The sequence below is a fragment of the Panthera uncia genome (assembly GCF_023721935.1).
Source record: "Panthera uncia isolate 11264 chromosome A1 unlocalized genomic scaffold, Puncia_PCG_1.0 HiC_scaffold_16, whole genome shotgun sequence".
Classification (NCBI taxonomy): domain Eukaryota; kingdom Metazoa; phylum Chordata; class Mammalia; order Carnivora; family Felidae; genus Panthera; species Panthera uncia.
This window is the reverse complement of record NW_026057576.1, coordinates 23,634,597-23,660,628: the sequence shown is the minus strand read 5'-3', so window position 1 is coordinate 23,660,628 and position 26,032 is coordinate 23,634,597. Positions and strand designations below refer to the sequence as shown.

Genomic DNA, 26,032 nt, shown 5'->3' with positions numbered 1-26,032 from the left:
GAGCGTAAGAATCACCTTTCACATACACTATTACGAGAATTGGGTTTTGGGTGTGTGTGGGGGGGATTAAAAAGATGCTTCAAGCTCTAGTAAATGAGAGACTGGACTGATAGGTGCAATAAATAAAATGACTTCCTCCCACAGAAAGCAAGGAGAAAGTCAAGATGAGAAATGCTTAGTCTGGGCCCAGAGATAGGATCAAATGCTAAGGAAGTAAAGGATACAAATGGGGTAAGTCTCAGGTAGCTTTTCAAAATGATCCTCTCTTAGAACAAGGCCCTAGTTTTTGATCAGTTCATGAAGATAATGGTATTTGGCATAAGTGGCTTCGTGTTCCCTGAGAGTGAGCAGGGGTATTGACTTACGAGCATTTACTGTAACATTTAGGAATTTCTGCCGGGTGAACGTGGTAAGAGAAGGCAGATGAACTCATGCTTCATCGGGTCATGTCTATATGCAGCCTCATGGGGCGAACTGAGCTCATCTGCTGGAGTTTCCACTCATCTCAGGGATGTGTTCTCACTTCCCTTTGTCAGGAGGCCCATACTGCTTTGTTGACAGTGTAGAGACCAAGGGCATACAGATTATTTTGAGTTAAAAAGCCATCAAAACCCAACAGATTCAGGAAAAGCTCTTTACCTCCCTCTAGGAGTGCCTTAAAAAATTTAGATAGAGGACCTGCTCCAGGAAGAGGGCCAGCATCAGAGATAATTGATTGCATTACACTATGAACTAGGTGCAGTAGATTGGGAGGAAACTAGAAAGTTCTTTTTGATCAAAGTTCTCCATGTCCATTGTTTCTGAGTGGCCCACCAAACATTTGTTTCCCAAACATTTACTTTTTTTCACCTTCCCGCAAATTGCGTTTCTTCCCTCCGAAGTCCCAGACCCCTAACCCCGTCTCTTTATTTCAGAAGGATGTATATACCTCATTTTGCCTGACCATCTTTGGAATTTCCATGTCTGTGTGGATTCCTGTTCCTACAAAATTAAATTTGACTTTCTCCTATTAAGCAGTCTCACGTTAATTTGGTTCTTAGGTCGGCTGGAAGGATTGTGAAAGGCAGAGGAAGTGGTGCCTCCCTGCCAACACCCTTAAGTGGACAGAAGCTAGGGAAGGAAGTGGTACACACAGGCTCACCTCTACACAAAAGTCTACCTGTGCAAACACAAATAGCCAGCCACCAAGGAACAAGGAAACTTAGGGACGTGCAGAAAATCGTGGAGGGCGGCTGACTGCAGTCAGGGGTCTGAGTATGACCCCTCGGGGTGGCCCAGAGTTCTGCCAAGTACAAAACTGCCTTTCCCCCACCTCAAGGAAGGTGTAGCGGTTTAAATGGAATCATATACCCACCTGGAAGTAAAAATGGTAAAAAGAAAGGATAGAATTAGGGCAGAGTCTCAATTCTGGACAGTCCACAGAATACTAACTGTAGATTCAAAATTTGAAACAAAAATCAATCTGGCCCATGTCTGCCTAGGATTTTCCTTGGTAGGAAGACTGATTATCTTCCTCCACGCCATCAAACATGTTTGATGTTGAACTGGAACTTCTAGACAGGATCCCGGTATCACTGGTGTTTGAAAACTGTGCGGTGCTGAAAAGCCCTCTGTCACGGCGAAAGGGTGTCGTGAGCTCTGGCTTCAGCCACTGCCTGATTCAACAAAAGAGGATTGATGAGGTGGGCATGTGCAGCGCTGGAGGGTCTGCGAAGATTACTGGCTTGCTTTCCTGCCTTCCGATGCTTGCTTGATTTATTTAACGTCTGACCCAGAGGGACAAGCCCTGGTGTTCTGTTTCGCAAGGACCTAACCCAAATTCACTACCCACGGCCTGTTTGATTTGGGGTGAATTCCTCATTGGCCTGCCTCTTTGGTCATTTGCTGGAGTCTAATTGTCATTGCCGTCTGCCGGCAGCTTACTCCTATCTAGCTTTTGTCTCCAAATTTATACACACACTATTTGCCAGCTTTCTAATCTGAGAACAATTCCCAGGCTACTGAAGGGGAAAGGGAGGTTTAAGCACATATCTATCTCTCATTTGTTCTTGGGGGGGGGGGGGAAATGACATGCCATTTATTGGCCAGATAAATGACCAAATTAGCACATCTGTGCAATCCGATGAAATAAATTCCGGCTAGAAGTAGCTCTAAATTTAACAGATCTGTGAATGTGTAGCACACAGAGGAAAAAAAAAAATCCCTTCTGGTAGCATTTACATAATTATCGGTCATTTCATCGCCTTCAACAGAAATGCATTTGTCTGTCCACTTTCTTATATGCACCATGCTGTAGTAAAGGCTCAGGAGAAATGTGACTTATTAACCAGGTGGGACAGCAGCTGCAGTCTAGATTTTAGCACATGTACACCAGCCATAAAGTACGGCATCGGGCCACATTTCTATAAGATGTACAGAACAAAGATGCTATTACAAAGTGATTTTCAGGTCTCATAAAACTCACAATGGCCTGAGTTTTTTTTTTTTTTTATCATTAAAACAGAAAATATCAAAGATTATTTTCATATTCAAACCCAAAAGTCAACTTAACCATTGTAACTAAAAAGACTCGTTTTGTTTTTTAAAGCAATCAGGGCACCTGGGTGGCTCAGTTGGTTAAGCGTCCACCTTTGGCTCAGGTCATGATCTCATGGTTCGTGAGTTCAGACCCCACGTCAAGCTCGGCGCTGACAGCATGGAGCCTGCTTGGGATTCTGTCTCCCTCTCTTTCTGCCCCTCCCCTGCTCACTCGGTCTCTCTCTCTCTCAAAAACAAATAAAACATTAAAAAAATAAAGCAATCAGCAGCTGAAACCAGTCTATTACAAATTAAAAACACACGCGAAAGACCATCGAAAATAGGTCACGCGTGTTTCTGAAAATATGCTGGTTAGGGCAGCCCTTGGGCACTTCCAGTGACGTTCTAAATGCATGCAGCAAAATCAAAGATGGAGCTGAAGTTTCTTTAGTTCTGAAGTCTTCTGGGCCAGAAGGGCCTTGTAACATCTGCCTTTAAATTTCAAGGAGTCCTCGGGTTAGAGATGGGTAGTTGAGCACTACACCAGGTAAAGCACGCGTGAATCGGGTAGCGAACTCCATTATGATCATTTCTGACTATACGGCATCGCCTGGACACACGGACATACTTATGGGGCCATTATGAGTATCAGGATCCATAGACGGTGGCTGGGGAATAAAGCTGGAGTGCCTAGAGATGCTACATGCCTTATCTTTGTCATTCACTTGTTAGACATAATGTAATGTGACATGTGGCCTCTGGAACTTCCTTCCAGGTAGAAAATGAATTAAGCCACAGTAACATAGGTTCTAATTAAGGGTTGTAAGATTTCTGCCTGGTCAAGGCTATCAGTATAGGGGGAAAGTGTGAAGCATTTTAAAAGTAAACTATTTTATATTTACAGATTTGCTCTCTTAAATTCTTCCCAGGCTCATGATTTTGTACCAAAAATTGTTGACTTTTCTGATAATTTATTTTCTACTTACATATCATATTCTACCTTCTTCAAATAACATTGCCACATGGCTCTCACATTAATTCAGTTTATATTAAACTCTAAAAGGTATCGAAAATTGTCCTGTGAAGAACTAACAGGAAATTCTGCTTCTGGCCATGGGCTGGTAACGGGGACCAGATTTCCTTTTTTGCCTTAAACACCCAAACACAATGAAAAACGTATGAAACAATGTTGCTCAGACGATGGATAACAGGAAGCACAAAACAGTCTGCCCCTGAAATAAGGAAAGCAAATCTGGTGAGACCTAAGATTATCCCAGTGTATTACACGAAGAGTTTCCCAGTGTATTACACGAAGAGTTTCCAGGCTGCAACGCAGGGAGAGAGAACCCAAACAGAGCACAGTAGTCCCTCTGAGTTGAGAGGACAGGACTGAAACCTCAAGGAAGCCAAGGTGCCTGGAATTTGTGGGGCAGAATACCAGAGAGGGGAGAGCTGCCTGGAAAGGACAGATTCATCTAGAAAGAAAGCTCCAGACATTTTCAGAGGGTTTGCCACAGGTCTTTAGCTGGGTAAAGTGAGTTAACTCAGCACATGTGTGTGAGAAAACTACCAGAGACTGGGACCAGAGCTGTCAGAAATGAAGGGGCAGAATGATTCTTGGAACTCACACAGCACTGTAGATAATTTGGTTCCCACCAGTTGGAGTGTTAAAACCTCATGATACATGGAACCTGAAGTTCAGTACTCAGAGGAGATTATCTCAGTATTGAGAGACAAAATTAGCTCAAGACTAATTGAACTTTTAAGTTAGCCTGCAAAGGATCAAACTGTGTTTAAGTAACTTAACTGCATCCCAGGACAAAATTTAAGAATATTTAAAGGCATACGGATGTATCCAGCCCATAGCAAGGTGAAATTCACAAGGCCTCACATACAATAAAAAATTAGTAGGCATGCAAAGAAGCAGTAAAATATGACCTATAATGAAGATAAAAATTAATAGAAACAGACTCAGAAACAACAGTTACTATAATTATGCTCTATATGTTCAAGAAGGTAGAGGAAAGAGATACGGGAGATGCCTAAAAGACCCTCCTCAAATTTTTATACATGAAAACTATAATGTCTGAGATAAAAAAGAAAAACTATACACACTGGATGGAACCAATGTAAGATTAGACACTGCAGAAGAAAGAGCTCAGTGAATTTGAAGACAAAGCAATAGAAATGATCCCAAATGAAACGTAGCGAGGAAAAATGAAACAGGGGAAAAATGAATAAAGTATCAATGAACCCTGGGACAACTTCAAATGACCAAATATGTGTGGATTTGGACAAATATGTGTCCCTCAAAAACAAACTGTGCTGGGTGGTACAGGAAACATACCTGAGGAAATAAAAACCAAAATTTCCCACAGTTGATGAAAACTATAAGCCCCCAGTTTCAAGAAGTTCAACAAACCTCAAGCATGAGAAACACCAAATCCCATCATCATCAATTTGCTTGAAACCAGTGATAAAGAGAAAATCTGAAAATATGCCAGAGAAAAAAGACATTATGTACAAAGGAATGAAGTTAAGAATGACAGCAGATTTATCAGCAGAAACAATGCAAGCCAGAAGACAAAGAACAGTATCTTTAAAGTACTGGAAGAAAAAACTACCAACCTAGAATTCCATACTCAGAGAAAATATCTTTCAAACATGAAAATGAAATAAAGACTTTTTAGGCATGTGGAAGCTGAAATGCATCCTCACCAGTGGAGGATTTCACACTGCTAGAAATATTTCAGATAGAAAGCAAATGATATCAGATGAAAATCTCGATCTGCACCACGAAAAGAAAAGCACCAGGAATGGCAAATGTCTAAGTAAGTATAGCACCTTTTCCCCTTATTTTGAAAGCCTCTTTAAAAGATAATTTGTTATTTATACAAATCTAAAAATAAGATTGGAAAAAGATATGTCATGTTAAAATTAATCAAGAAAAAGCTGGAGTAGTTATATTAACATCAGAAAAAGTAGATTTCAAAGAAAAGAATATTACCAGGAATAAAGAAGGTCATGCCATGATGAGAAAGGAGTGGTTCATTAAAAGGACAAGCCATCTAAAATATTTAGAAATCTAATAACAGAGTTCCAAAGTACCTGAAAGAAAATTTAAAGACTTGACAGGAAAAAAAAAATGACAGGAAAATAATAAAACACAACTTTGGTTTTAAGCTTAGCTTAAAATGTAGTTTTGCTGGTTTGTGTCACATTCTTGAAAATTTGCTAGTATTTTTCCAGGTTGATAATACCCTCAATAAAAAGCCACTTCCCGAGTTACATTACCTTCTCATTAACTGCCATATCAAGGCTAATGTTAGAGTACGATTTCCTTCATTGAGATCTTGTCCACCGATGCCAACCAGGGAAAACTTAGCTTGATTCTTCCCCAGCTCCACTGCATAGTTACAATTCTCAAGCTGTTAATGAGCAAGAAGGAACACATTCTAATGCCACCATCTTTATGAGGAGACATACCAGATGAGATAATAAAAATAAAGACACAAAATGAAATAAATATTGTCACCCTGAACGATCTCTCAAGACTTGCCTGGTTCTGCGATTCTGGGATTCTAATTAGTCAAAGAATTTTCCATCTTTTCTTAACTAGAACCCCTCACTTCCACCAAAAAAAAAATATTTCTGGTGTACTCCAAGTGCACAACCAAAATGAATTCATTATTATGAATACTGTCATGGCTGTATCACACTACAGAAACAGAGGGCCACGCTCAGTTACCTGTCCATAATATTCCTAAAGCAACTGAATTTGTGGAGGCGGACACAGAAAATCCGGATCCTCCATTTTACGTGCACGTAACGGGCTGACACGTGGGACAGGTATTCCCATGGCTACGCTTGGATCGTTAAGAGCCAAAGGGACAAGAAATGGTGAGAAATATTTGTGCCAACCCCACTTCCGCTTTTACGAAACAACGTGTCCCCGCTGTGCTGACATGAGACAAACTCTTTGTACAAGTCAAACTGCCCGTAGAAAGCTCTAATTCTTTAGAAAATAAGAATAAGGATCCTGCTGGTGGAAGAGCAACCCTGTAGTCCTGCTCGCTCTAATTATCTTAATTAGAATTTATACATCATCATGTTTAAAGACATCCGACGTGGAATTATAAATAAGTAATCAACTGAAATAATGGGCTCACTGTAATGAAACTATTCAGGCTTCTGATTGCTGTACTATAATTTAATCCCTGGATAAACATTACTTATCTAAGTTTGGCCCCCTAATCAAGTATTCACAGGGTGCTCCTGCAGGCTTATGGCTTCACCTGCCTGTTGGAACATCGCAAGAGTCACTGTTTACCTTCTTCATGTTGCCTCCCAGTTTGGGGTATGGTGGTTTGTTTACTCTGTTCCAATCAACAGGGACTTTAATCTTTTCATAGAGCTGGAAGATGACCAGGGCATCTGATAAGTCGCTGAACAAAAACAAACAGAAAAGGATCCTCAGATCGCCACCCTTTAGTAAGGGCCCGCAGTGGGCGGGCACTTCTTCATACATCAGCACAAGGGACATCTGCGACAACCTGGCAAAATTGGTATTAGCAGCTCCATCTTTAGAGGTGAAGAAACTCTGACTCAGAGGAACTGAAGAAACTTCCTCAAGGTCTCTCCCAGGTGTGACTACCTATGCTCCCGTAAGCCGGAACACGCTGCCTCCAGGAAAAGAAATGCGGCTTCAACAAATGGCATGGGAGACGCCATTAACTTCATCACCGTGAACTTAACTTTTTTGTTTGTTTGTTTCGCCTGCTTCTGAGCGGAGCGCAGGCTTACAATATGTAGTAAATCTGTCCGGTTGCCGGCTCATGATTTTCTAGGGAACACACAGCAAAGATGGTAGATGGAAGTTTCTCGGCTGAAGGTTCAACACCTGCGGCTCCATTTGGGACCATCCCCCTTCTCACCAAGATGCACACATTTGGGAAAGACAACTGCATGGCACAGAGATATCTGAGACCCCAGGGATCTTCCAAGGTCTCGGTGTCTCACATTAAAGATGAGTCCCTCCACGGGGCGCCTGGGCGGCTCAGTCGGTTAAGCGTCCAACTCCTGGTTTTGGCTCAGGTCGTGATCTCACGGTTCACGGGTTCTGGCCCCGTGTCAGGCTCTGCGCTGGCAGCGTGGAGCCTGCTTTGGAATCCTCTCTCTCTCTCTCTCTCTCTCTCTCTCTCACTCACTCTCTCTCTGCCCCTCTTCCTCTTGTTCTCACTTTCTCTCAAAATAAATAAACTTAAAAAAAAAAAAGATCTGTATGTTTAAAAAAACAAACAAACAGGATGAGTCCCTACATATCCTTACCTGTACAAATGGTTGACTCGAGGGTTAACGCCCAAGGAATTCATCCAGTTCCTAAATGTCCGCTCTTCTCTTGTCTCACCTAAATTAATGAAGACCCGTTATCTTTCAGGCCCCTAAGAAGAGAGGCCTTTTTTATGATCAAAGTTTAACTCAAGAGGCTATCCGAAAAACGAAATGAAGAATGAAGACAATTTACTCAATAAACCTTAATAGATTTGGGTGACACTTGTTACGCGGTTAATTTTTTTCTCTCTTCCAATTCCATGAGTGTGTGTCTGTACCATCCATTAGTGGTGCACGAGCTCCTGTGTGGGGAAGCGGTTCAGAGCCGCCACTTAAGAGGCTAACATTCTTTCAAGGTCAACAAGGCTTTCAGGCCTCAAAGTGCGATCACGCAAGCTAGACGGCTAACATGGGAGGCAAACATACTTGCCCCTTGAGCTCGGAAAGGAGAGAGAACAGCGTGGGCTAAGTTTGGAGGGAGTGGAATCTGAGCTTCACTTACAGGACCAGTAGAATCCGGACAGCAAAGAGGATTTGAGGGACGAGTCAGGGGTGGGGAGAGGAGGCGGGGTTGACAGGAACACAAAGAGGAGTGGCAGGCAAGGTCTGCATCAAAACCATTAGGAACTCATTTTTCAGGGATCTGTGTTCTCCGTGGAGATAAGGCTGCCTAGTGGCTGGAACCAGAATCGGGGATCTCTGAATGCCAGCTACCAGATGTTGGTTGATATATTAAACAATGCCAGTCATTATGGGTTCTTTTTTATTATTATTATTACTGTAATAAATTCTTGAGCAGGGCAGAGATATAATGAAGGTGGTGTTGTGATGTGCCTGACAGCAGTGTGCGAAATTACTGAAAGGCAACGTGCATTTAAATTAAATACGCAGAGGGGACGGGGTGTGCCATTGGCACATGGGCACGTTCAAGTGCTTGATAAACAGAGGACCAGGCCCTTAAGACCTATTGAACTGGGTGGTGTATGATTTAATAAGAGCCCAGAAAGCAGTAAGGGAAAACAATCTACAAGCCATTCTGCAGGAAGAACTATTAGTATTTACTAATTCAGTAGATTTAGAGGTGAAGAAGAGGAAAATATCAAAGCAGGGTTTTGGGGAGACAAAAAGTGGTATGATTAGTGAAAATGGAGTTTCTAAAGGAGAGTGGGTGGGCTGGCCGGAGGGCAGAAAGGCGATGCTGGGAGCGGGTGGGGGGCTGGGGGAATGATCAATTCTGTTTGGCGCATGCTGAATTTCAAGCGATGGCGGAGGGACCAAATGGGGATGTTCTAGAGGCAGCTGGAAGTGGCTGATTAGAGGCCTTGATATATGTACTTGGTAGTCAACAAAATGCCTGGACCCCTGACCACAATTTATCAAATGATTCAAATGCACCACTGTTGGAATACAGATTGATTTTGCACATCCAGCTCGGGTAAAGCATCGCAGAGAAAAACAAAAACCAAAAAACAAAAACAATCAATACTTCAAATCTGGATTTCCTTTCTTTGGTGATATTCATTTAATATCAATTTTGTCTTGATTTTTTTATTTTGGTCTCAATATTGAAACTAATTCATGATGGAAAAAAGAACCAGACTATAGTTACATGTTCAATCTTAGGGCACTAACCCCCAAATTCCAACCATCAGAGATGCTGCCTCAAAACTTTACTCTTCTCCACCCCCCCCCAATCCAAATCGAAGTAAGAAAACAAAAACAAAAACCTCACTAAACACCTCTTAGCATTAAGTTAAATATTTTCAGATGAAGAGTGACTGCAACCTCTTGCCTCCAGGAATTAACACTCAGTCCATTAAGTACATAAATTAGGTTTTTGGAACTCAGAATTTATTTCATCCTATAATTAAATGCACTGTCTTCCGTAAAACATTTAATTCTGGTAATGGATGAAGCCTATGTATAATGAATGTGACATAATGGTACTTGATTATTTCTGCTAGGTTGTAATTGACTTGGTTAATCTATTTATTCTCTTTGTTATATACCAGAGAATTGATGACCTTCCCCAACGTGTGAGGGGTTCCCATCTGCTTAGCAGGTAATTTCAAACTGCCCTTGAATCAGAATTGTGAATGCCTTTCTGAACCTGTAAGTGACAGGTTTCCAGTTACCTTCAAGGGCCCCCCAGTCGATGTCCTGGTTCTCTGGTTTGTGCAGGGCAGGGTATCTGTTAAAGAGGTTGGCGATGAAAGCCAAGTTCAACTTGGGGTTCCCTCGAACAACGTCTGTGGCTGTGACAAACTGCCGGCAGCCCAGTCTCTCTGCCTGCTGCAGCATGCATTCTGCTCTCTGGATGTCATCCTTCTCCTGTAACGACAAAAGTCATGTCAAGGCTGGGTCAAGACCCTCCATGCACAAAGTAGGCAGGGAACATGAAACAGTAACGGGAACCATACTGAAACCCTCAGGGCTTAACCTCAGATAGACACTTAACCACAGCATATTATTACTTACGTTTGCCTAAACTGAAATCAGCAAGTTACAAGTAAAATGAATCTCAGAAATTGAGTAACTGAATCTCTCATCTCTATACAGAACCACTTCAGATGAATGCTTGGTTGTCCTGTCTTTAAAGAGAGTCTACTATCTTATCATTTAAGTTGATCTTAATTATTTTCTGTGATTAAGCTTCCTTTTATTATTTGCTTGCACAGAGTCCGTGAGATTGTGTCTACCAGCAGTGTTCATGGGATCATCAAAAATTATACTCCTATTCTCAGTTCATCGAAGACATTTATACCTGTCACTAAGAACTTCTGCTTAGTGTAACCACCTTTCCCAAACTGAGTTGGTATACTTGCAACTCGAACAAAATAAAATGTGCTCAGTTAGGTGAGCCACATAGTTATCATTGATAGGTGAGCGACATAGTGTCACTGATAGGCAAGCTATATAGTGTCATTGAGAAGGACATAAGAGCAGTTTGGCTTTTGTAAACTTCATTGAGGATTTGATATATTAAAAGTCTATTCAAATAGTTCTAGAGGATCTTCAGTCCTTTGTTAAGTAGACGCTTACTAGAAGGTAAAGTTCCATTGAAATGCAGTCCACCATTCTTAACATTCTTAAGAGTCTATGAAACCACCAGTTTTCAGAAAACAGAACTTAGATTGATTTAATATAATGCTTTACTAGATGACACTGTACATGATACATTTCACGAGCTCCTCATTCAGAAATGAGTTAACTTTAACGTTAACTGATTGGACTTAACTCTAATGATATCAAATGAGGCACAAACATGGATAAGGTAAACTCTCAAGGTCAATACCAAAGTGGTGGAAAAACTAAAGTCTGTGTTGACTGTTTTTAAGAATCCTCAAACCAGACACTTCTAAGAACTCGTACAATCCTACCCAGCCCTTTTCTCCTATTATCCCCACTGATGTAGTCTGTCCTTATTATTACCAGAGGAAAAGGACCCCAGCCTTGGGTCCGATAACTTCCAATAATCTGTCATATATATGATGTCGGACATATTAATTAATCCTTCTCAGACTCGGTTTTTTCAATGACAAAGTGATAGTTTATTTATCTGCCTAAATATCCCCCTGGTTTCTAGAAATAATACTCAGGTACCTAAAAATGAACCTAATGATCCCTCTTGGTGTTGTTGAGTGCTATTCAATGACGAGACACATACAGAAGTGTGTGGCATTGGATTGGTATTAGTTTCTTTCTTTCCTTAACGTCCATTTTCAGATTCCATTTCCCACAATTGTTATCCCAAACCATTAACTGTTGTTAACGGCCTTAGCAGGGCTTTATGCAGAGATATCCACTCGCGGAGCCCCGGAGTCAACGTCATGCGGGGCGACAGAGCTCCCAACAACAATATCATGTCCTCTAAATGCAACTTTGGACACGGCCTTACCCTGAGTCCTGACATGTCAATAACAACAGCGGGAATACCTTCTTCATCTCCTTTCGGAGCCACCTGTTCAAGCAGGTGGTAATAAGCTTTTGAGTCCTGTGAGAAATTAAGAAATTATAATTTCAAAACAGCGCAGCTAATTACATACTTAGCACGACAATAATTTCCCCAAAGCAAACATATTCTATTTTCTTATTGGACTGTCATTCGAGAATGCAACTTAATTAACAAAGCTGGAAACATTCACTAATTTGAATTTTCGATTTGTCTGTTTACATACCATATTGGACTTTCTTTGTAAAAGGAGTGTAACAAATATACGACATACACACAAGGCAATCCAAAGAGGCAAATGCCACTCTGTTGTTCTTAGGGGAGAAAAATACTTTATGTATATGTATTAAATTGTATACAGAAAAATATATATACCTTTATATTGCTGTAGAAGTCAGTCAGCTAAGGTTTAATTTAAAAAAAAAAGTGACAGGAAAAGGAAGCAGAAGTTTAAAGCAGAGTTTAAAAATACATTTAAATGGACAATCAGCAAAAGAAAAAGAAAGATTTCAGAGACAGAAGGTTGAAGCATTCACAAACAATCTTTACATAAAAGGAGATATTACCACGACAAGTGCATTTAACGTTTACCACGAAGTTGAAAAAGACGGCTAAATTTTTAGCAGATTGGATATACTAATAAACCTTTCTCACTCACTCGGGGGCGGGTGTTCTCCCCACCTGTGCTGACTTCGTATGATTGAAACCCCCCAAAGTTGCCAGATGCTCTGACATACGTCACAGCACTGACCTTGGACGGGATACAGCTGTTCTTTGATCACAGGCACAACCTTTGTATATGCTCAGCTTGCTAGTTCCAATGGTTATTATTCTACAAAATGCAGTTTTTAGTGATGGGAAATCAGATACATTTATGGCTCAGATAAAGCAGCCTAATTTTGGGATGAAAAGCTTGAAAATTCTGGCTGAAACAGGTGCAGAGCTTAACTGTTGGGACGAAAGGAAGATAATGCTGCTGTCCGGCTCCAGTTAAACCCCTCTTTGGTTGGTGGTAGCTAGACTATTAATAACTAGTGAAAATTGTAGAGTTAGAAAAATTAATTTTGCATGATTAGCTTAGGTCCTAAAGAATCCGGGACTTCCCATCTAGAAGCTTCAGTCTAACTGGCACCAGGCCTGGCAGCCACTGAGTCCACAGCAGGGGGAAGCTGTCACTTAAAGAAATATAAACCTGGGTTGACTTTTGGTGAGCATGTGACCTTTCCTCCAGCTCTTGGGAGAAAATTTCTTTAGCTTTTGAGAAGGCGGAGACCGAAATGTTTTTCTCATGCTGCACCCTAGCATCTCACACCGTTTACTACTAGGGAGTGCCTTATGATCTTCCTGACATCTCCTTAAGCTCTTTCTACCTCAGCACATCCGTCTTCAATGTCAACACCTGTCCTTCACCTTGACGTGGAACTTTTCACCAAGTTTTGAAACAGTGCATGCTTCCCTCAGCCTTTCCCCCCTTTGGATCTCTGTTGTGGGACTGCCCGCCCTTCTACATGCCCTGGGGTGAATTCTCATTGCAGATGGTTTCCAGGATCATTAGCTTCTAAAAACCACTCTGGTTTCTGCAAATGAAAACCTTTCAAGAAATCCGCGAGTTGTTTTAGAGAGGCGGTAAGTCCGATGGTCAAAGATGGGGGCCATGGAGTCCCCATGACTGCCAGATCTGAATCCTGATCTCGTTCCCCAGCTATGCGAACTTGAACCATGTACCTAAATTCTCTTTAACCTCAGTCTCCTTATCTGTCAAATGAGAAAATAGTAATTTTTATCTCAAAGGTTTATTGTGAGGATCACATGAGCCAATGCATGTATAAAGCAGGTAGGACGGTACCTAGCGTGCACGAGATACTGTGTTTGGTATTCTTCGCGTAATTCGAAGAGTAATCCTCATTTTTTTTTTGAAAGGCTTCTCATCTGATGCTCCCACTGGTAACATGAGAAAGGCATCACAGTCCTACACGTACCCTCCTCCTTGAAAAGCCGCCTTACCTCTTGCCCTTTCCTCCCTCCACTTGCTGACATTCTGGCTCCGGACAGGCCCATCTCCCTTGGAGGCTGCGGCATCCAAGTCACTAGGACCTTGGACAGATCTGCGTGGGGCCCCAAGGGAGAGCGGCACAAGGACCCTGGACAGGATCGAGCACCAGCCACCCTCTCACTAACCCTAGCGCTTCTGAAGTGACAGAAGGTAGCCTCGAGTCTTTGCCTTTTCTCCACTAACGCCCAATCCCCCTTCCCTGCACACGCCTCCTACCTTGATGTCTGTACTGAAGTTGCTGATTTTGTTGCAGCCTGCGTTTTCCAGGTGGTAATTAGCCCACCTCAGCAGGAGCTCCTCAGGGGAGAGTTTCATCAGGTCTTCCAGACTCTCCCCTTCTCTCAAAAGAGCAATCAGAGCTGAAGAAGGACAAAAGCCGAAGAAAGATAAATCCAGGGGATAGCTGAGGGGGGCAGTTACAACTTTCACTGGGCTCTTCCGGAAAGCCAACGTGGCAATGTTATTTCTCTGGGGTAAAGGTATTGATAAGCCTGTCCCACGGAATAAACGCTTTATGATCATTCCCTGAAAAGAAATGTAAGGTATTGAGAGCTTATCTATTGTCCTCATTTTTCAGGTGGGAAAGGCAAGTCGCCAGTGAATCTCGAAGCTGTGCCTAGGAGCACCAGGGCAGGGACGCAGAAATAACCAAGACCACCAGCTCAGAACGCTCCTCTGGCTCCATCGGACCACGTTTCACAATATGCCAACAGTTTTGCTTTGAAGAGATCAATTTCATAATAATGACAATTGTGGGGCGCCTGGGTGGCTCAGTCGGTTAAGCGTCCGACTTCGGCTCAGGTCACGATCTTGCGGTTCGTGAGTTCGAACCCCGTGTGGGGCTCTGTGCTGACAGCTCGGAGCCTGGAGCCTGCTTCGGATTCTGTGTCTCCCTCTCTCTCTGCCCCTCCCCTGCTGATGCTGTGTGTGTGTGTGTGTGTGTGTGTGTGTGTGTGTGTGTGTCAAAAATAAGTAAACATTAAAAAAATGTTTATAATAATGACAACTGTCCTCTCGCTATTCCCATAGGTGTTTTGTATTTCAAATGCTCGCTCGAATCATTATTAGCATCTCAAAAAGTGTAATCAACTCTTTCCTCTATTTTTCCCTGCTGAATAAATGGGTTTTGCTCGGCTAGAAGGTCTAAATGCAGTTGAGGTCATAATTTACAAATCAATATTCTTTCTCGTGGGTTCTAAGTTTCCTATTTGCTTTTTCTACTCTATATCATGCTGAATATATTGGTTTAAAAATAGCAACCCAGGATTCTTCAGGGGTTATTATGATTTGGAGATAGAAATTAGAAAGTATATATAACTAAAGATTAGAATCTGGCTACAGATTTCATATTCTTGGGATCTGTACCAGAAAACTAAAAGGTAACCCTGTTTTTTGTATGATTCTTTTTTTTTTTATTCAATTTTGGGATCTCCTTTACTTCTGGGAGGATTATACTTCCCTATCCTTTTATTTTATTTTATGTTAATGTGAAATTTATCGTCAAATTGGTTTCCATACAACACCCAGTGCTCATCCCAACAGGTGCCGTCCTCAATGCCCATCACCCACTTTCCCCTCCCTCCCACCCCCCATCAACCCTCAGTTTATTCTTATCACAATCTGCTACTTCTGTCTAAACAACGGGGCTGTGATTGTTTAAATGAGAGAGGGTGCCGAAGCAGACAGGCTAAGACTGACAGCTACAATATTTAGCTGAGAACTCTGAAACCCTCAATGCAATCCTCCACAGTCTTGGTTAAGAAATAAGACCACGTTTCTCCTCATCTGGTGCTGTCACTGCAGTATATGAATGAGAACTGCTTCATAAAACACAAGTTAAAAGAAGTCGTCTATTTTGTTACAAAGTATTCTAAAGGCAAAGTGAACCCAGAAAAACTCTTGAGGTTGGATCCCAGACAGCCAGACTGAGCTCTAGGTTCTAAACAAGCATTATTATTAGCCTGTGGTCTTAAAAAGCTTTTGCTCTGTCCTTTTAAAAAGCCTGGTCAGTGTGGACAGAAACTGTTACATTAATGCAACAGATTCAATATAACCATAGTTTTCAAAAACTGGGGATTCTGGGCTTGAGTATTCCTGACATCTTCCTCCTACAGCCCTCCGCGCATCCATTAATAAAAAGCCACGCCATTAATAACATCTGTGGCTTAGTTCATACCTTCATTTCTGCTGAGTTCGATGTCCGCAAACAACCCAATCTTGATGACCTGCCACAGAAGTCCCAGGACCAGGTAAGGCTTCCCCTCCTTCAAGTCCTCAGCCCCGATGTTAACCACGTGGCATCCAATGGCTGAGGCAGAATTCAGAGCCAGGTTCAGATTCTCCTGAGGGAGGAAAGTTGTACAAATTTCAGTTTTGACTTTGCAGATGGCAAAACGGTCGACAACAATGTTTTGCTTCTGGAAAGTTCACAGGTCTAGAGGCCTGGTCTTCACTAGACTTTAACATCGAAAAAAAGCAGTAACACCTGAAAGAGGAAATCTTTCAGAGAAACCCAGGCACTGGGCTTATAAGCGGTGTCTGTTCAATCAAACCGGCTCCCTGAGTTGAAGGCCCACCCTGGGCCGGAGGAAATTAAAGAGTGTTCCATTTTTCTATTTTGCCCTGTGATGGAGCCTACCTACTCAACATCCCCACTGGGCCAGACAGAGAGGGGTACCTTTGAGGGTGGTCATTGTCTTGTCACTGGCTATCATTAATAGCACAAGTGTTGATGTAAATCAAGGTCATAAAAGAGAGTAACAAAACAGCTTTTTGACTTTCAGATTGGGTATTAAGGGAATGAAAAAGATACAAATCAAATTCCTGGGAAAGAGACAGTGGTGTTCACTAAGACAATTTACTGAGTATCCGTAATATCTAATATCTTAATTTAATCTTAAGTACACATACACATACACATAATCTTAATATCTTAAGTACACATACACCTACACACACTCACACACACATGCACACATACATATATAGACCACCCGTTCTTTTTTTTTTTTTAATTTTTTTTTTAACGTATATTTATTTTTGAGACAGAGAGAGACAGAACATGAACAGGGGAGGGTCAGAGAGAGGGAGACACAGAATCCGAAACAGGCTCTAGGCTCCGAGCTGTCAGCACAGAGCCCGACGCGGGGCTCGAACTCACGGACCGCGAGATCATGACCTGAGCCGAAGTCGGCCGCTTAACCGACTGAGCCACCCAGGCGCCCCTAGACCACCCGTTCTTAGAACTAGCAACAACACAACGTGATGTATCTCAAACACGGTTGGAATTGAATCAATGACATTTTCAGCCTAGAATCTATATCCTCTTCTTGGGTCCGCAAAGGAGAAGATTTTGAGGTAGGGATGTACAGAAGTCGTTTTTATGACAAACTAAAAACGAAACACAGGCTACCGGTGACTTGGAACTATTGGGGGGGGGGGAATAAAGTGGGGTTTTGCCTTGGTGGAGAGCTCAAATGATGAATAAAAACACCGTTTCTATTTATGGCCAAGATTAAAATTTAACCTCAAGGTTAAATTTAACAGTAAGCACGTTCATATATGGTTAATCATCGTTCTCACTTTGGTTACCCCTCGCATGTTAAAAGTACACGGCGTTGCTTACGCCAAACGGCATAATATATTGTTCATGATTTAAGTAGTGAGACACGGTTCCAGAACGAGAGAATCACAATAATGTTAAAACGCTGGGACAGAACATAGAAATACGGCTTACTTAACCACTGGTTACCGTTCCAGTTAATTCACAAATTGAAGGCATAAAACCAGGTTATATTTATCACACCAGTGGCCGTGGCCAATACCACCGGGAGGCTGCCAGAGCATTTCCCGTCTCTCAGCCCTTCAATTCTTAGAAAGGCTTATCTTTTCAGCTAAAATGCTGCATGTTTGGCATCAGCTCAAAGATAAACTGCTAGGGAAAGTCTGAGTTGAAACTTTAGCCAATGTGAATTGTATTCATAATTGCCAAAACAAACGACGCCCGGCCACTACTGCTAATGTCCCACCAATGGTCCCCCTCCCCGGCCCCCCCGCTCTGTTAATGAAAGACAAAAACAAAACGTCTTTCTCTGTCCCGCTAGTCATGACAAATCACCAGCCGCAAACCTGAGTTCTGGAATAACGGCCAAGCCCCCGGAAAAGGCTGACTCTGCAGTTCCGGGGCTCACGCATCCCAAACACAATCCTATAGTTCGGTAACGGAGAGAAGACCTACCTGAATGGTGAAGGGGGTGAGTTTCTTTTTGTTGATTGTTCTTTCATCAATTGTGTCTGGCACTGAGAGGTTGATCATTTTACTGAGAAAGAAACAATTAAATTAAAGAAAGCTGGCTTCCGAATGACAGAGTCCAGTAATACTGAATTTGAATTCTAGCAATACCAGAAGCACGTAAGACCACGATATAATTCGTGTGACCCAGTGTTTCGATATCAAATCAGTTATGCGATTTTGACTAGATTCACACTATCTATGGGAAAGGTTAATGTTCCTGAAATCATACTAATATACTGAGGCAGGCAATAAGGACCCCGCTTTATTCATGTACCTAACAAGCTGCGAAATCATCCTGGTTTCTTTAGCATATTAGGAAATTCTGGGTAGAAAGCCAAGGCAAATTCACCAGCAGTGCTTTGCTTTCTCAGCTGTGAAAATTGTCCCCACTATATAAATGACCATCTATACACTTCTGAGCTCATGTAATGTCGAAATTTCTATCTGACACTTGGTGGAACTCTATACTTTTAACTAAGTGGATGATAAAATGTTTTATACTCTGCTGTACCTGTTACACCCACTGTTGTATCAATGCTGGAGAAATTTCACCCAGGGAAGTGTCTAATATATTGATCAGACATCTGCAGTGAGCAGTTATTATTTATGAAAAACTGATTTGACTCATTTAGCATTCATTTAACAACTTCAGTGGAGCATAAAAAATACATTTCCTTAGGTCACCTCCACTTTATTTAAAGAAAGGAAGTTGAAAAACCAAATCCAAAGGAACAACAACAAATTCAAAGACTTGTAAACTTGACCCTGGCTATTTGTGTCTAATGAGAAATCAGCATTAACATTTTTTCCTAACAATTTTTATGCAACTGCCTTTTTTTGGGGTGGCCTTTAAAGATGTATTTCCGTAACTTTGTCATGTGTGTGTGTGTGTGTGTGTGTTTGTTTCCATATATTTAAATAAAAGATACTTTACTGCGATTCAGGCAAAACCAACCCCTAAATTATTATTTGAAAAATCTGAAGCTGTTGGTGAACTAGAAGCCTTGGGAAATGGTAGGAGGGAGGGGTGGCTCAGAAAGTATAAGGTAACCTTGCTCTTGAAAAGCTTATGGTCCAATTATAGAGACAAAATATATCGATATGAAAAGTTACCCAATAGTCCAAAAGAAGAACATTATGATGGCTCCCAAAGTACCACGAATATGCGCTTTAAGAATCCAGTGAAGGGAGAGACCACCGGAGGATTGGAATAGACCAAAAACTATCATGGTAAATGGATTTCCATAGGAGGAGACGATGGGAAGGGCATTCTTTTTTTTTTTTTTTTTTTTTTAGAATATGTTTATTTTGAGGTAGAGTGTGTGTGAACAGCGAAGGGACAGAGAGAGACAGGGAGAGACAGACAGAATCCCAAGCCGCCTCTGCACTGTCAGCACAGAGCCCGACGTGGGGCTTGATCTCACGAACCATGAGATCGTGACCTAAGCCAAAACCAAGAGTCAGATGCTTAACCAACTGAGCCACCAAGGCACCCCCATGGAAAGGCATTCTTAAAAAGGAGAATAAAAGGCAAAGCCACAGTTACAGTTATGAGCAGGATGTGTACGGGGAAGAGTAAGTATGGTTGCTGATGTAGCCATTCCCGCAGCCATTCACTCAGTGTCCCACGCTGGGTCCCTGAGTCATGGGGGTCTTGGGAGGTAAAGCTAGCAGGAGACTGAGGGAAGATGATGGGGTGCTTTGTGGGCCAACCGAAGGAATTAGGATTTGCTCCTGCCTACATTTTTTATGTCTTTTTTTTTTTTTGGCAGTTGAAATTTTTAAAAATGAAATCTCATGGTGAACTCTAATAAATAAAATACCGAAAGCAGAATTGCTCTGCCCAGAGCAGGGAAGAAGGGGTTTTAAATCTTGCCCATCCATCCTTCCCTTCAACTCCTGAGCTCACCTGGGATTGGCTATTCCAAGCCCTTTCTTTCATTAATACGGTGTCTTACAATGGCATTAGAAGCTGCTAAAGCAAGAGCTACAGAAATATTTCAAAGACACCATGAGGACCAACTGTTGTAGAGGCCTTCCGCAAACAGAATGCATTCCTCTTTTTCCAGGTGTCCTCAGCATTTGAATTGCGTGTTTGTACGTACCACTCAAAAGTCTCTGCATAAGGACTGGCACTGGGTTGCTTCAATCATCATGCTGCTATGCTGAATCTAGGTACTTTCAGATGAAGCCAAGTGGCATATGTTCCAAAAGTAATTGCTTTTGACCTTGTATTATTGTATCTCCACCTGTGTTTGTCTGTATACTGTGCATCCCTCCCCTCCAACCAAGCAACAGCAGCTTTACGTGTCTCGTTATAAGTTGCTTTTGAAATTAGTTTGCTTTCCGGGACCTGCCAAGTGCAAGTGCAGAAAGCATTTCAAGTCCCGCTGAGCGCCAAAGGACGCTGGCCTAGGATAAAGACAATCAACTGCCGGTATTCCAGAAAATTCCAGGAAGGTCTTAGAAACCAAGAAGGAAGCGTTATTTACCAAAGGACAATGCCATCTCCCACGGCACTGAAGAGATCATTTGTGTTTGGATTCATTGGGATAACATGTCGACAGTCGGGGTCATTTTCCAGGGCTTTGTTTATCCAGTTGACAAAGGCAAACTTCTCTTCCTCTGCAAGTAAATGATAAAAATGGCTTATTTGCAAAGTGAAAATCTGACATAAAATTATGTACATGGATCTCAGATTGCCATGCCCAGGAGAGCCATTGAGATGCTATCTGGTCCCTTATCTTATCATCTTACGTTGATTGACACTGAAAAATCTCAGTGACTTGGGGACCAGGCACAGGACCTCTATTCACTCCAAGTCATTAAACATACGGCAAGCAGATTTAATAATATCTAATTATTATATATTAGATATAATAGATATATAACATGTAACTATATTTGTAAACGTTAGAGATATATTTTATTTATATTTAGATACAATTTAAATATGAATGTGATCTAATGCTTACAGGATAAAACTCAGCGGCTGCCTTCAGCCCAGCCAATTTAAATGTGAGATGATCACAGATAATCCCTACAAAATCTTTGAGCTTCTGTATATAATTGTTATGAAATAAAATCCTGTGTGATATAATCTTTCTTTCTTATCAATAAAGCTGCCAGAAGTTGATTTCAGAAGTTTTAATGAAACCTCACGCTATGCCTTACAGCCCAGTACGGTGTTTCCCAAATTGTGTGTCACTGGAAACACAGAAGAATCCCGACACCAAAGTTCGAGTCTTCATTGTCTTGAATATTCATAATGCATATTTATGTGATTTCTGTATTTAAAAGTAAAAGGTTAAACACTGCCTTCACGATCACAAATGGTACTTAACCATGAACTTATCTTTAAGATCCACTAACGTGTTAAAGAACTCAGTTTGGGATTCGTTGGATTACTGTACCGTTTGAATTTTTAATAGTTTCCATTAGGGCTGTTGGATGGCAGCCTGTAAAATAAATACACAGCTTCCTTCCAAATCAGTAAAAACATAATATTCTTGACCCATCAGTGGGCATTGAGAATAATCATGAAGCGTGGAGGAGATACAAGCCTGAATAGTTCATTTTATCCAAAAGATTTATAAAGGAATTCTGGCAGCCTCAATGTATTATTTATTTACTTATTTATTTATTTAATTTTTTAAAATTTACATCCAAATTAGTTAGCATATAGTGCAACAACGATTTCAGGAGTAGATTCCTTAGTGCCCCTTCCCCATTTAGCCCAGCCCCCCTCCCACAGCCCCTCCAGTAACCCTCTGTTTGTTCTCCATGTTTATGACTCTGTGACATTTTGTCCCCCTCCCTGTTTTTATATTATTTTTGTTTCCCTTCCCTTATGTTCATCTGTTTTGTCTCTTAAAGTCCTCGTATGAGTGAAGTCATGTGACATTTGTCTTTCTCTGACTGACTGATTTCATTTAGCATAATACCCTCCAGCCTCAATGTATTTTTCTTTCAATATATGAAGTTTATTGTCAAATTGGTTTCCATTCAATGTATTTTTTCAATGCTGTTGAGATTACTTGGTATTGGACTCTACCTAGAACTAGGTTTGCTCCTCCTCCATCACGTCCCTGGAATTAGCCCGCCAACCACAGGCAAACAGGCAGCAGTCAATACACTCGCGTTGGCTTCTGTGTCGGTTTGCACCCCTTAGGTTTCACACCGAGTTTAGAAGGTGGAGCCCCAGAAGGCACGGATCCTTTCCATATGGCTCCCTCTCCCGCTACCCCCCAGTATCTCCTCGTGCCAGCACCCTCCCACTTCCGCTGGGACAGCGCACCTGAATACGAGTGCTGGGTGCCGACGCTGGACTGCTCCGAAGTACCACCGATCGCACAGATGCCTTCCTTCTTGTTGATCGCCTTCCTAAAGGTCTTGGCAACCTCTGTGCTTTTCAGGCCATGGAAAACCTGCAAAAATGGAATGTATCTTTAGAAACCCAATCTGTGATCAAGAGAATCCCAAAGGGAAGAATACGTAATAGTGAGGCGGGGAGGGTGGGAATCCATTTCTGGATATTTCTCAGGTTGAGGCTCTAAGCTTCAAACGCATCTCCGTGCGTCCTGCCTCATACCCACCTTGATAAACTCATCAAAGCTGATCCTCCCATCCTGGTCCAGATCACCTGTAGCCATCAGGTTTTCTGTAATTTCTCTCACTTTGTACCCAGGCAGAGGCAGGCAAGCAGCCTTGAACAAATCATTCAACTCGTTGCAGCTGATGTACCCATTGCCATCGGTATCTGCAAGGCAAGAGAGGACTTGAAGTTTCAGGGCAGTTCAGGAAACAGGATAAAGAGGTGGGGGAAGGCGAGACGGGAGGTGAGTGGGCTGGAGGGGCAATCATTCGGGGGTCGCAGCCTGACCCCATGCGAGAGTCAGAGTCTCGCAAGAGGCCTGTTTCTACCGGGGAGGGGCACTAGCGTCACTTCCAACATCCACGCGTCATAATGTCACAGCAGAGGTTCTGGCAACAGAATCTGAAGAGACTTTTACAGAAAGAGACGGAAAAATACATCACAAGCTTAGAGATACAAAGCCAGAGTATGGAATAGCAGAAAAGCAAAGGAAACCAAGGAAATCAGACCAGATAAGAATATGAGAAAAGCGGCAGGGGTGAGAGGGTCCATATTCCATGTTTTGATAGAGAAAGAAGCCATCTTCCTAAAGCAGATGTTTCAAAATTAAGTTCCCTCAGCTCCTCTAACCAATACCGCTGTATTCCTTTCACTTCCGCTATTTGGCTCATGTTACCGATTCACTGAATCTGTCCTGAAGCTACTCAGCAAAGAAGAGAATCATGTGACTCGAGCTGCAGGCCTGCTCACCAACTTTGGCAAAAGCTTCTCTGAGCTCCATCATTTCTTCATCGGACACTGATCCTCTGGCCATTTTTATTGCTTTCGGCAACAGATCTGAGGAAGGAGAAGAACATAAGGAATGACTTCCGTGCGTCTTAACCCTTAAAGTACCACAGTAAGCAGCAATTTCCATTTATCAAATGAAGAAAATATCCCTCCGTATCCGTCACGATTTATACATATCTTCCCCATATGTCTCCATATCTTCCCTTATTCTTAACCGTCCACGTGGCCTCCAATTGGCCCTCGCCACTCCCTCCTCTCCCTGGGTCTACAGACTGTTCCACATCAGGAGCCGGAGCTGATTCCCTCCCCCTTGAACCCGGGCTGACCCTGTGTCTGCTTTGACCATTGAGGAGGCAGCAGGAGCCATGTCTGGGACTGGAACCTTCTGGCTCCTTCCTTTGGGAATTCTCAGTCTTAGGATATTCCCTCTTGGAAACCAAGTGCCATGCTCTGAGATGTCCAACCCGTATGAAGAAGCCAACGAAGGACCAGGTACTCTGCTCACCTGTCCCTGCTGGGCTCCCAGCTGACAGCTAGCCTCAACTGCCAGGCACCAGAAATTCTACACGCGGATCTTGTACAATTACACACGGAGTAGGCCACTTTGGACATTCCGGCTAATTTGAGACCCTAGATGTCCACGGTCCCCCGTCAAATCACACAAAACAGAAAAACCACCCAGCTGTGCCCAGTGAACAGAATCGAGAGATACGGTAAAATGGCTGTTGTGGTAAATCACTAAGTCTTGGAGTCGTGTGCTGCATGGAAATACACAACTATAACACTTAACTTTTACATAAATGCCTTTTTTAGAGATGATGTCATGTTCACATTTACAATTAGTATGTTTGGCCAAGCCAACAGGTAACTTTTATAACTTCAAAGGGAGTTTTCAAAGTTCTCTCAATATTGAGGGAAAGGGGAAGGGAACCTGACCCTCTAATAATTCGTATGTGGGAATCTCAGGGACTTTCTAGGTGTTCTTGTTTTCGGAAAGGCTAGTCTTGCTGGGAAACTTAAATGCCAGCGCTGGAGTTAATTTCCCCTTCCCTGTGCTTTATTGCTGCCCTCTAGTGGGTAGAAAGAGAATGAAACAGAAAACGGATTATATTCTCCATGCCCCTAGCTAATCCACACCAGAATATTTCAAATTGCAGTTCCACTAAAGCTTGCTGGATTTCCTGGTGGTGAAGGGATAAGCAGGGTGGGAGTGCGGATGATGGGGTATTTTTACATGTAATTATAATTTGAGCATTTCAGTGAAGTTACTGATGTTTTGCAAATATGTTACATCTGTGAAATGCTGGGTGGCTCAGTCAGTTAAGCGTCTGACTCTTGATTTCAGCTCAGGTCATGATCTCATGGTTCATGGGACTGAGCCCAACATCCGGCTCTGCCGCGGACACTGTGGAGCCTGCTTGCGATTCTCTGTCTCTCTCTCTCCCTGCCCCTGCCCTGCTCTCTCTCTCTCTCAAAAATAAACAAACATTTAAAAAACATATTTCACATTTGTTACAGGATATTACTTTAAATGAATTTCCTTTTCTATGTTTTCACGGCATTTTATAGTGCTATACTTGTTCTCAGTGCCAACCAATCAACAACCACATAAAAAGGGAAGCAAGCACTTAGATCTATAGTTCAAAAATGCCTTACGCTCAATTTGGCTTATCCACCAACTTACTCTTTTGTTATGTACACATATTGGTGGCGTCAAACTTTGGTTTCCCCCCAAATCCTTTGTTAACAGAAGCTTTACATGTAGATTGAAGCAAACAAGACAAAATAACAACTCTGAGAGGCGTTGGCTGAAGAAATTCAAATGTTCCCCTGCCTCTACTATCCCACTTCCTGTGAGCTTATGTACCAGTAGGAACTCCAGGGAGCATGATTTGAAAGTCAAAGGCTTAGAGGTGCCTGGGTGGCTCAGTCGGTCAATCATCCCACTGGGGCTCAGGTCATGATCTCGAGGTCCGTGAGTTCAAGCCCCGTGTCGGGCTCTGGGCTGACAACTCAGGGCCTGGAGCCTGCTTCAGATTTGTGTCTTCCTCTCTCTCTGTCCCTCCCTTGATTATGCACACACACTCTCTCTCTCTCTCTCTCTTAAAAATAAACATTTAAAAAAGAAAATCAGAGAATTAGATACTGTTGCTATTTCAATTCCTCTAAAAATATGTTTTATTATCAATAATAATTTTATTAGTTGCCTCATGTATCTAAAAAGGTTCACTGGGTTCTCTGAAGGAAGGTAAAACTGCACAGAACTTAACTGTAATAAGCAAATATTTACACAGCACAATAACCCTCAGACACAGGCAATGGCTATCTGACTTTCTTGCCTTCCTCACTCCTCTCCTTTCCTTTTTTTCTCTGCCTCTCTCTGTCTCCCTCCCTTTTTTAAAATTTTTTTTTTCTTCCTTTCCTTCCATCCACTCATCCTCCCTTCCTCCATTCTTCCTTCCTTCTTCCTCCCTCACCAGGCCTTGTTCCAAAAACAATTTG

At 42.2% G+C, this 26,032-nt stretch overlaps 1 protein-coding gene across 1 annotated transcript in view; it reads right to left on the bottom strand.

The window, feature by feature from the left end:
• Positions 1-26,032, bottom strand: part of LCP1 (lymphocyte cytosolic protein 1) — a 52,315-nt gene that overhangs the window by 8,332 nt on the left and 17,951 nt on the right. The window contains exons 2-13 of the mRNA XM_049646965.1: positions 23,492-23,578; positions 22,743-22,906; positions 22,445-22,574; positions 20,640-20,772; positions 18,091-18,172; positions 16,030-16,195; positions 14,070-14,212; positions 11,747-11,842; positions 9,984-10,179; positions 7,846-7,924; positions 6,848-6,962; positions 5,812-5,945 (exon numbers count right to left, since the gene is read on the bottom strand). Coding sequence (XP_049502922.1) covers positions 5,812-5,945; positions 6,848-6,962; positions 7,846-7,924; positions 9,984-10,179; positions 11,747-11,842; positions 14,070-14,212; positions 16,030-16,195; positions 18,091-18,172; positions 20,640-20,772; positions 22,445-22,574; positions 22,743-22,906; positions 23,492-23,555 — 1,502 coding nt within the window. The 5' untranslated portion in view covers positions 23,556-23,578. The remainder of the gene's footprint in view (positions 1-5,811; positions 5,946-6,847; positions 6,963-7,845; positions 7,925-9,983; positions 10,180-11,746; positions 11,843-14,069; positions 14,213-16,029; positions 16,196-18,090; positions 18,173-20,639; positions 20,773-22,444; positions 22,575-22,742; positions 22,907-23,491; positions 23,579-26,032) is intronic.